The 14,827-nt window shown below is 41.1% G+C and overlaps 1 protein-coding gene and 1 long non-coding RNA gene across 8 annotated transcripts in view; one reads left to right on the top strand and one right to left on the bottom strand.

Moving 5' to 3' along the window:
- Window positions 1-14,827, top strand: part of nlgn1 (neuroligin 1) — a 553,113-nt gene that overhangs the window by 460,512 nt on the left and 77,774 nt on the right. For 6 of the 7 annotated variants that reach the window (XM_077533451.1, XM_077533449.1, XM_077533448.1 and 3 more), the window contains one exon: window positions 12,585-12,741. In XM_077533451.1, coding sequence (XP_077389577.1) covers window positions 12,585-12,741 — 157 coding nt within the window. Of the gene's footprint in view, window positions 1-5,141; window positions 5,380-5,708; window positions 5,853-5,987; window positions 6,629-12,584; window positions 12,742-14,827 lie in introns of those variants that run through there. The other variant, XR_013285243.1, reaches the window with a different exon arrangement.
- Window positions 6,394-7,468, bottom strand: LOC144026628 (uncharacterized). Its single transcript, XR_013285244.1, has 2 exons — window positions 6,979-7,468; window positions 6,394-6,714 (listed from the first exon to the last, which is right to left on the bottom strand). It is a non-coding gene; the product is annotated as an uncharacterized LOC144026628 (long non-coding RNA).

Here is a 14,827-nt window from a genome sequence, read left to right as displayed (position 1 = left end):
GAATCAGTTGCATCCATCTAACTGTCCTCTGCGTCCTCTGCTCTCACACCAACTACCTTCATGTCTTCTTTAACTACATCCATAAACCTCCTCTTTGGTCTTCCTCTCGATCTTCTGCCTGGCATTTGAAAACTCAGCATCCTTCTTCCAATATAGTCACTATCTCTCCTCTGAACATGTCCAAACCATCTAAGTCTGGCCTCTCTGACTTTATCTCCAAAGCTTCTAACATGTGCTGTCCCTCTGATGTACTCATTCCTGATCCTATTCAACCTGGTCACTCCCAAAGAGAATCTCAGCATCTTCATCTCTGCCACCTCCAGCTCTGCCTCCTGTCTTTCCCTCAGTGGCACTGTCTCCAGACCAAACAACATCGCTGGTCTCACCACAGTTTTATAAACCTTTCCTTTCATTTTAGCTGAAACTCTTCTATCACACATCACACCTGACACTTTTCTCCACCCGTTCCAGCCTGCCTGCACACGCTTCTTCACTTCTTTTCCACACTCTCCATTGCTCTGGACTGTAGACCCTAAATACTTAAACTCCTCCACCTTCTTGGTCTCTTCTCCCTGTAACCTCACTCTTCCAGTTGGGTCCCTCTCATTCACACACAGATACTCTGTCTTGCTAACCTTCATTCCCCTCCTTTCCAGGGCAAACCTCCACGCCTCGAGCTTCTTCTCCACCTGTTCCATGCTCTCACTACAGATCACTATGTCATCTGCAAACATCATAGTCCATGGGGATTCCTGTCTAACCTCATCTGTCATCCTGTCCATTACCATTGCGAACAAGAAGGGGCTCAGAGCTGATCCCTGATGTAGTCGCACCTCCACCTTGAACTCCTCCGTCACACCTACAGCACACCTCACCACTGTCTTACAGTCCTCATACATGTCCTGCACCACTTGAACATACTTCTCCGCCACTCCAGACTTCCTCATACAAAACCACAGTTCCTCTCTGGGCACCCTGTCATAAGCTTTCTCCAGGTCAACAAAGACACAATGCAGCTCCTTCTGACCTTCTCTGTACTTCTCAATCAACATCCTCAAAGCAAATACTGCATCTGTCGTACTCTTTTTTTTTTTTTTTTATTATTTTTTATTTTTTTGGGGGCATGAAACCATACTGCTGCTCACAAATGTTCACATCTGCCCTCAGTCTAGCTTCCACTACTCTTTCCCATAGTTTCATTGTGTGGCTCATCAGCTTTATTTCTCTGTAGTTGCCACAATTCTGCACGTCTCCCTTGTTCTTAAAAATGGGCACCAGCACACTCCTCCTCCATTCCTCAGGCATTTTCTCACTATCTAAGATCCTGTTGAACAACCCAGTCAGAAATTCTACTGCTACCTCTCCTAGACACTTCCATACCTCCACAGGTATATCATCAGGACCGAGTGCCTTTCCACACTTCATCCTCTTCAATGCCCTTCTCACTTCATCCTTACTAATCTTTGCTACTTCCTGGTCCACAACAGTCACCCCTTCTACTCTTTGTTCTCTCTCATTTTCCTCGTTCATCAACTCTTCAAAGTACTCTTTCCATCTTCACACCGCTGGCATCTGTCAACACTCTTCCATCCCTATCCTTTATTACCCTAACCTGCTGCACGTCCTTCCCATCTCTATCTCTTTGCCTTGCCAACCTGTATAGATCAGTCTCTCCCTCCTTACTGTCCAACCTAGCATACAAGTCATCGTAAGCCTCTTGTTTGGCCTTTGCCACTTCTACTTTCACCTTATGCTGTATTTCCCTGTACTCCTACTCTACTTTCTTCAGTCTTCTCAGTGTCCCACTTCTTCTTAGCTAACCTCTTTCTCTGTATCCACTTCTGCACCTCCTCATTCCACCACCAAGTCTCCTTATCTCCTTTCCTTCCAGATGACACACCAAGGACTGTCCTACCTGTCTGCCTGATCAAATTTGCTGTAGTTGTCCAGTCATCTGGGAGCACATCCTCACCACCCAGAGCCTTTCTCAACTCCTTTCTGAAAGTCATACAACACTCTTCCTTTTTCAGCTTCCACCATTTCGTCCTTGGCTCTGCCCTTGGCCTCTTTGTCTTCCTCACCATCAGAGTCATCCTACACACAACCATCCTATGCTGTCTGGCTACACTCTCACCTACCACTACTTTGCAGTCGCTGATCTCCTTCAAATTACACCGTCTACACAAGATGTAGTCTACCTGTGTACCTCTACCCCCACTCTTGTAGGTCACCCAATGTTCCTGCCTCTTCTGGAAGAAAGTATTCACAACAGCCATTTCCATCCTTTTTGCAAAATCAACCACCAGCTGACCTTCTGCGTTCCTCTCCTGGATACCAAACCTGCCCATCACCTCCTCATCTCCTCTGTTTCCTGCACCAACATGTCCATTGAAGTCTGCACCAATGACAACTCTCTCACTTCTAGGGATGCTCTGCATCATTTCATCAAGTTCCAACCAAAAGTTCTCCTTCTCCTCCAGCTCACATCCGCCCTGTGGTGCATACCCACTAACGACGTTGATCACACCTTCGATTCCTAACTTCAGGCTCATTACCCTATCTGACACTCTTTTTACCTCCAGGACGTTCTTAACAAACTCCTCCTTCACGATAATTCCTACTCCATTTCTCTTCCTATTAAAACCATGATAAAACAATTTGAAACCAGCTCCTAAACTTCTAGCTTTGCTCCCTTTCCACCTGGTCTCCTGAACGCACAGTATGTCCACCTTCCTCCTCTGTATCATGTCAACCAGCTCCCTACCTTTTCCTGTCATACTCCCAACATTCAAAGTCCCTACTCTAAGTCCTAGACTAGTGGTGTTCCTCTTCTCTTTCTTCCTACGAATACACCTTCCTCCTCTCCTTCTTCGACCAACAGTAGTCCAATTTCCACCGGCACCCTGTAGGTCAACAGCACCGATGGCGGTCGTTGTTAACCCGGGCCCCGACCGATCCGGTATAGAAGTCATATATTTGATTCGCATGTTTGTTTTGGCCAAAGTTTTACGTCGGATGCCCTTCCTGACACAACCCTCTGTATTTATCCGGGTTCTGGCTTGTGCCCCATCGCGGCTACATTGCAAGTCATTTAGCTGATTAATAGTGATGAATCAAATTTAAAAAGTGTGATTAATCAGATTAGAAATTTTCATCGTTTGAAAGCACTAATACACACACACATATATATATATATATATATATATATATATATATATATATATATATATATATATATATATATATATATATATATATGTATAGTAGGGGTGTGAATTGCCTCGTACCTGACGATTCGATTCATATCACAATTCATAGGTCACGATTCGATAACGATTAATCCCGATACAAATTTATAAGTCGATTTTTGTGATTTTTTTTTTTTATTTAAATTTAGAAAATAATCAGTAAACTTGTACAGTGTAAGGTTTGTATGAAAATTTATTATTTATTTATCTGAAACTTCAGTCTTATACAGGTTGTAATGTGTTTCATGTTTGAGCAGCATTAAAATCAAATATTAAAGCTAACGTTCCATTAATATAACATTCTTCCATGCTTAAGGTGTGAACCCTAAGACATTTTGGTGAATATTTTTCCATCAAAAATGGATATCTAAAAATCGATTCGGCCGCCTATTGAATCGATTCGAGAATTGCGCAATGTAATATCGCGATATATTGCCGAATCGATTTTTTTTTAACACCACTAATATATAGTATATCGATATTAAGCCAAAATATATCGGGATATGAGTTTTGGTCCATGTCGCCCAGCCCTACTATGCAGTAGTTTAACCTGGACACCCCATTTCATTTGGTATGTTCCATTTACCTGCGACAAAGAGATGGGCAGGCACTGGGAACAGTAAATTCCGCTTTGTGAAATAAAGCCTACTGTTGGACCCGTTGTGGCAAAACCCTCTTTTTATATTAGCATAACACCTCACACAGCCACTCCTTTTGATTGGCCTTAACATGACTCCGGCTGGAAATGTTTCTTTAGGCAGCTTCTTCCTCTTGAAAGTCACTGTCCCCTCTGTCCTTTCCTGTGGACGCAGATCACATCATCATCGCATGTTAGCGTCAATCAAACAATTAACTTTCAAGGGATAGTTCGGATTTTTTACGTAAATCTCTATTTCATCCTCACCTCGGGTGTGTGCGATCATCACTGACTTACCACTGACAGTGTTCTGTGACAGGAGTTCGGCTCCGGTGTTGGACAAGAAGAAAATAGCCCGGCAGCTTGGCTGGGGTCTCATAAATAAATCGTTTTTCTTCCCAAACAAGTTGTGTTCAAAAGAGTGACAAATTTGCATCACAATACACTTTTCCTGAAAAAATCTGACGCCATTACCGCCGGGTACTATTTTCTGTTCGTTCGTATCACTGCGCGGCGCCCCGCATACAGCCGCGCAGTGATACAGTAGTTGTTTGGAAGTGTTTACATGACGCGAGACAGCTAATGGAGAACAACAGCGAATAGTATATAACTTTACGATTGGAGATAAAAGAAGAAGATAAAAACGCGTCGTGTGTGTGTAGTGCGCACTTCAGAGACGACGATTATGTTGCCAAATGCCCAGGATGGAGGAAGAAAGGTGTTTTGAAGAGCGCTGCTGTCCCTGCATCCCAAGTAAGAAAAAAGGTTTACAAGAGAACAAGTCATCTAGCAACAGTAGTTGTGTTTTGCAAATCACTCAATGTCATAAAACCATTGAAGCTTCTACAAAACATAACTTTATATTTGTAGATTTATATTATTGTTGTCAGCAAATTACATGGACGTGTGGATGATCCAATATTTCTATGAGTAGTCCATGCCTTCAGAAACACTATAGGCTGTATGCCAGGTGTATACGAGTTTCTAAGTGAGTGACTGGCCATTGTCATTTGGAAAACAGTCATAACACAAGATTCTGAAAGACCACAAAATTTTGACATGTTAGAAAGACTGGATGTGGATTTATGTAAGTTGTACTATAAAAATATGGAATAATTGCACAGAATATTTGTCACAGTTACAGTTTTTAGTGAAGTGAAACTTCAGTGACAGTGAGGGACTGTGTGTTTGTAAAGCATGAATCCCTTTCTATTCCATCTTTTAATCTACATCTTTAATGCATTTTTTTTCCATAGATATGCACCCCTGTTGCAATGGCTGCAACAGCAGTCTGAGCCCAGTATGGAATTACAACATGAAGAAGAAATTGTCCAAGATCATCCTGGACTCTCTCAGTCAACCCCTCTGAAGTCTAGATCTGACCATGAGCACTTGAAGTTGGTTCTCAACAGCCCAGCAGAAATGGTTTCTAGGACAAAGCCATCCACATCTGGTACATACTTAGCCCTACCTCCTACCTGGACACAATCACAGGCAAGAACAAGTTCTCATCTTGTATATATATATATATATTTATACACACACACACACACACACACATATATATATATATATATATATATATATATATATATATATATATATATATATATATATATATATATATATATATATATATATATATATATATATATATACACATATATATATATATATATATATATATATATATATATATATATATATATATATATATATATATATATACATACACACACACATATATATACACATATATACACACATATATACACACATATTTATACACATACATACACACACATCTTTTTTTTTTTTTTTAGGGGCCCTTGAAGTATTCCACAGCTCTATGCTGAAGTATGCAGAGAAGAGGAGACATTTCACATATGTCTCCATGCAAGCAAGACTGCAACTTAGTATAATGGACCACAACCACGTTGGCCGTCAACATGACCTTACGAAGTCTGGTAAGTGGTGTGAAAACAGACAAAACATGTACAACTTTTGTCATGCCGTATGTACACTGGATAAATCAATTTTATAATCATGTAATGCACATGTACCACCCACATCATTCTTGTGTCCTCTCTCTCAATTCTCAGGAGAAGATAAATATAATGTTTTTCACTCCAAGCAATCAAACCAGGGGGTTGTAAGGAAGCTGTATGAGCCAACATCTCAAGACTTCAGGAAAGACTTGGTGCAACAGGTCATTCTACGACGACTGGACAAAAACATCAGGCTTGGCGATCAATCTTTCCACATCCATCCTCCAGTCAGCATACCGGTCTACATTGCTCCTACTCCAAAACCAAACAAGGATGACTTGGTGACACAACATGCATCACGTTTAAAAAAAAAAAAAAAACATGCTGGTGATGAATATCTTAGTTCCTGAGACTTGTAAAGACTTATCTATTTCCTTTTCTAAAAAGAATTATTGAGCCCATATTGCTTGCCTTTGTATTATTATGTGTAGTTTTAGTGTTATAATCATCACAGCTGATCTGTTGGTGAACACAGTTTTATTGAACAAGACCGGATTCTGTGTATGTTTTGTATATAATAATAATAATGATACTAATGTTACAAACTATAAAAAAAAAAAAAAAAAAAGTAAAATTAAACATTTCTATTCCTAACATCTAAAACAATTGCAGTGCATCCTCTGATTCTTTGAACCCTTTGTATTGTCCATTTGGTGATGGATATGATTTTCTTATCAGCTCCACCACACACGAGGGAAGAACTCTCCTGTTGCCTGGACCGAGCTTCTCTCCTCTCAGGGCCCATTCTATCACGATGCGATAGGCAACCAGCCTGTACTGTCTGAAATGTAAACAACAACACAATTCTAAATATATAATAGAGTGTATACATAATATAACAACTATAATAATGTGATAATACAAAAATAATAAAGCATTGTGTCGCCATTGTAATTTATGTAACATATTATGATAATTCAGAGTCCTTCAATGCCTGACGTAGTAGCCTATTACCTGAACACATGAATAACGTATGCCCTAATAAGTAACTTCATAATTCACCACTTGTATGATATGAGGTTGTAATAGAGGAGTCAATACTTACTCTGAAGACTACTGACCATCCGGCTCAGCTGGCCTGGGACGCTTCTTCCAGTTTATTTTCGGAATGTTGAAAAAGGTCCGCCGGACACCAGCGTTCAGGAGTGCAGGAATGTCGTCGTGTTTTGTGATGCAGACAGGAGCTCCCGCGCTGGCCTCATCAATCCTAAGGTTTTTGCATCTGTGGCATGATGAGCTCCCATTCACGGCAACAGTAGTATTCGACTTCTGTTGGCATGAGTTCACAATTCGAGCAAGTACACCACCATTTTCTCAGTCACCCGCTCTCTTATGGCTGAGGCTCCAGCGACAACCAATTCTCGATCCCTCCTCTCACTCTGTGTACGTTGTAAATCCATCTGACGAATTTCGCCATCAGTATATGGTTCATAAAGATACCCCCTTGGCTCAGCACTAAAAACATTTTCTTCTTCGTCAGTATCGTAGTCAGACATGTTACCGTGACTTCTCGGAGTTATAATTACGGCGGAAGGCTACTAGCTGCATGCGGGGCGCCGCGCAGTGATACGAACGAACAGAAAATAGTACCCGGCGGTAATGGCGTCTGACACATTTGCATCACAATACACTTTTCCTGAAAAAAAGCACTCTTTTGAACACAACTTGTTTGGGAAGAAAAATGATTTATTTATGAGACCCCAGCCAAGCTGCCGGGCTATTATCTTCTCGTCCAACACCGGAGCCGAACTCCTGTCACAGAACACTGTCAGTGGTAAGTCAGTGATGATCGCACACACCCGAGGTGAGGATGAAATATAGATTTATGTTAAAAAATCCGAACTATCCCTTTAAGTGGGTCGTTCCTCTCTGAAACAAGCAAAAAAACACACACACAAAAAACACAAGAGGACATATTCTCACTCAACACGCATGCTTTAGCTCCATGGCAGAAGTTAGAACTAGTGTTGTACCGATACTGGTATCGGCAGAGGTGCCGATACTGCATTAAAACAGTGGTATCGGTATCGGTGAGTACTCACAAGTAACATGCCGATACCATTAATTCCAACTCTAATATAGGATTTTGGATGTAGCATCTTATGTCTTGCTCGTGCACGACATTCACTGATATGTGACATGTTCACTGCATGCCGATCTAAGATATCCTTTTGACCCTTGAATGCTCCGAACCAATGGCAGGACAGCTTTTTCATGTTGAGGGAAAAAAACAAAAAAACAAAACAGGTATCGGTACGGTATCGGCCAATACTGCAAAGTTGGGTATCGGGATCGGTATCGGGGGCCAAAAAAAACGGTATCAGAACAACACTAGTTAGAACACAACAAGTCACAGAGAGAAGGAGCAAACACCAGTGCGGGAGCGAAGATAGGAGGACAGGAGGGACTGCCGGAGAACTCCCCACTAAGTTGACTCTTTCGTGCTCTCATCATGCCTGTCTTCAGCCACGTCCGCCTTTCAGTTGACCTTTCGCGCTGTCATCATGGCTTCACAAATATGGCACTTTACTGTACTGTACTGTATTTAATTTGATTTATTTAATTCAACCTCCGGTGTAAAAACCTTATTTATTGATTAATTGATTTTTTATGTATTATTATTATTATTATTATTATTATTATTATTATTATTATTATTATTATTATTATTATTAATTCAATCTCCGGTGTAATAATCCGATTTATTGATTGATTGATTGATTTTTTATTTTATTACTTTATTCTACTTTATTCTTATTGCTGCTGTAAATGTAAATTTCCCAGAGGGAGCCAAATGCGTGTATAATCCGTGTATGATTCGTTCAATCGTTTTTCCAAACAGAACGGGAAGTGGAAAAACAAAAAAACGAGTTGTTTTCTCAATATTCGTTCCATAACGAAAATGAAAAAAAAAACGGATAACGACTCATTTTCCATTTTCCGATTTTGTGCACAAATGGAAAATGGAGAAAACGGATAACGGGCGATTTGGATGTTTTTTTTCCACTTTGGATATTTGACTTGACGCAAGTTGCGTGACCCGGAATCGACTGTTTGGTTGCGTAACACATTGATTTGCCAACACATTTTATTTACTTATAATTGACTTAGACCATTTGTAGACCTTTTTTAGCCGTCTAAAAGACGACTAAACAGACATCTAAAAATCTTTCACTTTGAGACCATTTGTTTTTTTTTTGTTTGTTTTTTTTTTAGCCTAGACGTCTAAGGACCATTTAGACATCTGTAGCTGCCCTTGGCATCAATGATCATGCATGGTGGAGAGTTTGGAACGGGTGGTTTATTTTAAGACACAGTGAAAACTATGAAACAGAAATACAGAAAGAAAGCAAAGGGTCAATATCAAATTTACAACGAAAAACTACTGAACTAAACAAACTTTAATAATACAAAATAAGCACTTAAAAAAAAAAAAAACATACACCACTAATTTTTACCTAGAAATAAACACTTAATCTAATATTAAAACTAGAGCTGTCAAGCGATTACATTTTTTAATCAGATTAATCACATCTTAGAAATTGTTATTAATCATGATTAATCACTGACCTAAAAAAGCTTTATTTCCCAACATATTTTGCCCTCTAAATTTGAAGGGCGTCTATTATGTTAATTTTTGCGACATTGAATATTATGAGGATATCTCCAAAAATTTATATCCACTGCACACGCTCATCCTGCTTTTTCTAATCAATTCATTATTTGCATAATATAAAATGGGAAAAAATGACCAATGGCATATGTAAACATTTATTAAATGCTTTACTTTAATGCATGTAGTTATATTTATTGCTCAAACTCCAACAGCTACCTTTAATGTAACCATCCACTGTTGGCTAAAAAGGATAATCTGTGGTCAAATTAATAGTGTGATTAATCTGTGGTAATACAATGATTATTGCGATAATTTTTTGTGATTAATTAATTAGTTAACGCTTTAACTTTGACAGCACTAATTAAAACAGACATTACAATCAATTAAATAACTCAAGACAATTAACGCATCTCGTTTCAAAAACCAAGAGTGCTAAAAGAGTTGCAACACTCACTTCAGAGGTCCACCTCCTATTTAAATAAATAATGCGTAAACAGATGAACAGCAACAGCAGTGATGAAAATCATCAAAAGCAAACTTACATTGAGATCCAAACAACAGGAACACATGGAGTAGCACACGTTTGGCATGTCAAACAACGACAGTAAAGCAGACTGTGTCACCTGAACAGGTGAAACCTTTCAAACTTAATTAACTGCTCACCCCAGGCTGACGGCACACAACTGCCACCCAGTGGCCATTTCGCATAACTCATTTACAACGTCTATTAGACGCCTTTTAGACCGAAAAATGCTCGGTGGGGAATGTGTACTATGAATTGCAAACATGGGTGATTAATTATGTGCCCTTCAGCGGAGGTATGAGGGTAACTGAGGCCAGAAGACATGACCACCGTCAAAGTCGAGCCACGAGTAAAGTAAAACAACTGTTACCTGAAGATGTTGTTGTCATCTCATGGGTCAAAAGCAGGCTACAAATAGTTCTAAGTTTATACTGATTCCTGGCGCCTTCCCTGCTCAATAAACCACGGCAGGACATGATTCAAGCACGCCAGTCCTTTATTCAACTCCGTTTCTGAACGAGGCTCGCTCCGTTACAGCTCTCTCTCTCTTTCTCTCTCTCCACCTTGCGCTCATGACGTGCGCAGTGCACAAAACACGTCAACACATTAAAATACAAATAAAACCCAAAAGCAATAATTCACAAAACAAATAGAACAATAATTCGCAAAACAAATATAAGTCAATTATACGTAAATAAAATACGTGTTGGCAAATCAACGTGTTACCCCGGGTTTTCACCGGATGCGGTTGCGGTGCGGTTGCGGTGCGGTGCGTCTTGACTGCGTGCTCCGGATGGGTCAATTTTTTTGTCAATCCACACCGGCTCCGCACAGCTGCGGTCCGGCAGCTCCGTCGCCGCCCACTTCCCAACGTGTCTCGCGGGACCGCGCGCGCGCGATCATGTGGCATTTCACAACGACAAACATACAGAAAGTCTGCTCAACAGAGAAGCAGAAAGATATGAGATTCCATGCAGCATCCTTTTTTTGGTTGTCCTTGTAAAGTATATTAATAACGAGAGTCGGGTCAGTGCGGGTCCACTCTTTATTTCTGTCTTCCGCGTCCGGCTGCCGCTCAGTACGGCAAGCGAGACGGGCACAACAAGCAATCGCGAACATCAAACTCACAATACATTACAGTCCTTATAAAAAGGATGTGCCGTGTCATATATTATTTTGTGGTTTTCCACCTCCAATATAAACCTCTCCTCGTCCATGTTCGCTGGTGTCTAAACCGTGAATGAGCACATGGCCCGGCGACGCCCACGTCACGTTTTGCTGAAAAACTTGCGAAATAGGAGCTGGCGAGTGTTTTATTCTGAAAGGTAACCGGAAATTTATTTTGAAACTGCCTCGGTCTTCCTGTCCCGCTCGATGTGTTTTGTGCTAGCTTGCCATTTGCCGGAGGCCTACCGCTGCGGCGTCCGGCAAAAATAGAAAATAGGTCTATCCTTGCGGAAGGCTTGCGGCACGCCGCAGGCCTTCCGCAGTCGACACGCAACGCACCCGCAAGCGGTGTAAACTGCACCATTCGAATGAATGGAATCTAATTGCTTGCGTCGCCGGACCGCACCGCAACCGCACCGCAACCGCATCCGGTGAAAACCCGGGGTTACGCAACCAAACAGTCGCTTCCGGGTCACGCAACTTGCGTCAAGTCAAATATCCAAAGTGAAAAAAAAACGTCCAAATCGCCCGTTATCCGTTTTCTCCATTTTCCATTTGTGCACAAAATCGGAAAATGGAAAACGAGTCGTTATCCGTTTTTTTTCCATTTTCGTTTTGGAACGAATATTGAGAAAACAACTTGTTTTTTTGTTTTTCCACTTCCCGTTCTGTTTGGAAAAACGATTGAATGAATCATACACGGATTGAGTCGTTATGTTTTTTTCATTTTCGTTTTGGTACGAATATTGAGAAAACTCGTTTTTTTGTTTTTCTAACTTCCTGTTCTGTTTGGAAAAACGATTGAACGAATCATACACGGATTGAATGTCGTTATGTTTTTTTTTTTTCCCCATTTTCGTTTTTGGAACGAATATTGAGAAAACAAGTCGTTTTTTTGTTTTTCCACTTCCCGTTTGGAAAAACGACTCATACACGGATTGAGCCATCCCAAAGGGACCAATAAAGTCAAGTCTAACTCTAAGTCTAAGTCTAAGTCTAAGTGTAAATTCTAAACCAGGTCCGCCTTTCATGTATATAACCAATGTGTCCTCCGACACAGCCAGATTGAATTTGGACACACAAGGCGCACCTCACTATTTGGCGCACCATTGATTTTTGAGAAAATTTAAGACTTTAAAATTGCGGCTCATAGTCATGAAAATACGGTAGTTTCTGTGTGGACAGAGTCTGAGCATAAATGCTATAATTCATTTGTTAGGCAAACAAAACTGAACAGAATATTGAAATGTATGATTTTTTTTTTTTTTTTAATTTAATTTTTTTTATTGTTTAAGAGATTCCCTGTTTGATAGTTATATTTTGGTTTTCGATGCTCTTTTTCCAGGGACCCTAATCAACCTGTACCCCAGGACACCAAATTCATCCACACAAAGCCAAACCGCTTTGAAGAAGTGGTATGGACACGCTACAACCAAAAAGACCAACTTTACCTGCACATAGGCTTCAAGCCCCGTGTCAAAGAGCACTATCGTGCAAACAAGGTACGTATTATACCAGTTGAAAGATGCATGTAGCATATAACCAGAAAACAAAAATACTATTTAAAACCCACAATGTGCATTTCCCTTTCCTTGCATTTCTTTGAACCAAATTAAAATTCTATTTATTAGTACAGTAAATCTGCAAAGTTTTCACAGAGCTTCACTTTTACCACATTTTGTTATTTTGCTAACCTAGCAATAGCCAGATTGATATTGCGATTCACTCAAGGGAGTTCTCCACATTATCAAGTCATCTTTATTCATATAGCGTTTTTCAACAGCTGTCACAAAGTGCTTTACAGAAACGCATCAAAACATAACATCAAACACTAACAGCAATACAATACAATCACAACAAATCAACATTTTTCTTCCATTCCTACTACATGCGCTTTGATGTTTGAAGCAGTTCTAGATGAAAGAGTACAGAATCAGTCTCCTTCCAGCAGTTGATCAGAGACGTGATCTCAACATGCATGACGTCACACACGTCTGCTACAAGCTATGTTTGCTTACTACTCCGTGGTGTTCTATTTCATCCCTCTTGACCGCCAGTAGGCAGTGCCTAAAAGCACGGAAATCCCCCACGCGCATGCGTCACTCAAGTAATAATCCCAAAAAGGGACATGTATTCTATAGTTCCGGTTGACATCATCCCCATGTATAAGATGGGACGGGAACTGGAACACAGTCGATTTAAACTTCTCGCGAGGTTCACTCACCGCTGCTCTTGCCCATCGCTGGTGGCCTGTGATCTTGTCGATCGGGGCTGCAGGTGTCCGGGCTGCGATGGCGATGCGTAATTTCTGTTTTTTGTTTTGTTTTGTTTTTTATGGACGCGGGAGATAACTTCCCTTTTTGTCAAAATTTCAGCGCCTCATGTGCCAAGAGTGTGCAGGGGTTGTGGACCCAAATGCATGCGTAATTTCTGTTTTTTTTTGTTTTTTTTTATGGACGCGGGAGATAACTTCCCTTTTTGTCAGAATTTCAGCGCCTCATGTGTCAAGAGTGTGGGGGGTTGCGGACTCAAATGCAGAAAGCAGTCCAGGAAGACAGGTGTGCTCACAAAAATGTTTAATAAACGAAACAAATAGACGAATAGGCAGGATTAGCAGGACAGGCGGCGAAAGTAAACAAAATGATCAACAAAAACTGAACAGAAACCAGGAACTAAATATAAGCAAAGCAATGAGACAGTTAACAACACCTGGATACAACACAAGTGGCTGAGGGAGCTGATTGGTAGACACACAAGAAAACAAGACATAACATGAAGCAAAACTAAATACAACACTAAACAAATATGGATCATGACATCATCCTCTCCTGGCTTCGGTTGCCTCGGAACTTGCCGATGGTTGCTTTGACTTTGACGGTTTTGGCTGGTGTGTGTGTGTGTGTGTTGGACCGATGAGGGTCGTGACCCATTGTGGACAAACTGCTCGTCTTCTGTCAGGCATATGCCTTGGATTTTTCCACTCTGCTGCTGTATACTAACGGGTGGAAATTGCTTTCAGAGTGGTGTTCCCGGTGAATCCCGTAAGGTGCCCAATTCCGGCGGTTTGGAATTCAATCTGTTTTAAATAAGGGGCATGCCTCTTTTATACTCAATGTTTTCGTGGTGGCCATTTTGGTCTGCCATGTTGCTGTAGATAGCACCTCTGTGGGATGCCATAGCCTTGTGGCCTCTGTCCTCAGATGGGCCCTTCGGCTTCTTTGCGTGAACCCGCCTGGTCCCTTCACTTGGTCCTGACGCGCGATGCTGGTTCCCTTTCGAGCTGTGGAAGTGAAACTTCTTTGGTTGTCTCGTGAAGCGGCGTTTCTGCGATCTCATCCGCTACTCAGATGGGAAAGCTCCTCGCCCTGTTTATTAGCCCTGCATGCCTTCATCGGCACCCATTTGGGGCTGGGGTTAAGACATGGCCGAATTCCAATTTATTTTTTTGTCCCAGGGCTTTGTCTGGTTCTCAAGCATACCCCACACTAGTCGTCTCACTAGTTGCGCCTCCGTCGATGGACAGGTATGCCGCCCCATGCCTTTGTTGTCCTGTGTGGACGTGCCACTTATCTTTGGAGACTAGGGGGT

This window comes from Festucalex cinctus, chromosome 10 (genome assembly GCF_051991245.1).
Source record: "Festucalex cinctus isolate MCC-2025b chromosome 10, RoL_Fcin_1.0, whole genome shotgun sequence".
Lineage (NCBI taxonomy): Eukaryota > Metazoa > Chordata > Actinopteri > Syngnathiformes > Syngnathidae > Festucalex > Festucalex cinctus.
The sequence above is the reverse complement of the archived record's forward strand: the minus strand, read 5'-3'. Positions and strand labels throughout refer to the sequence as shown.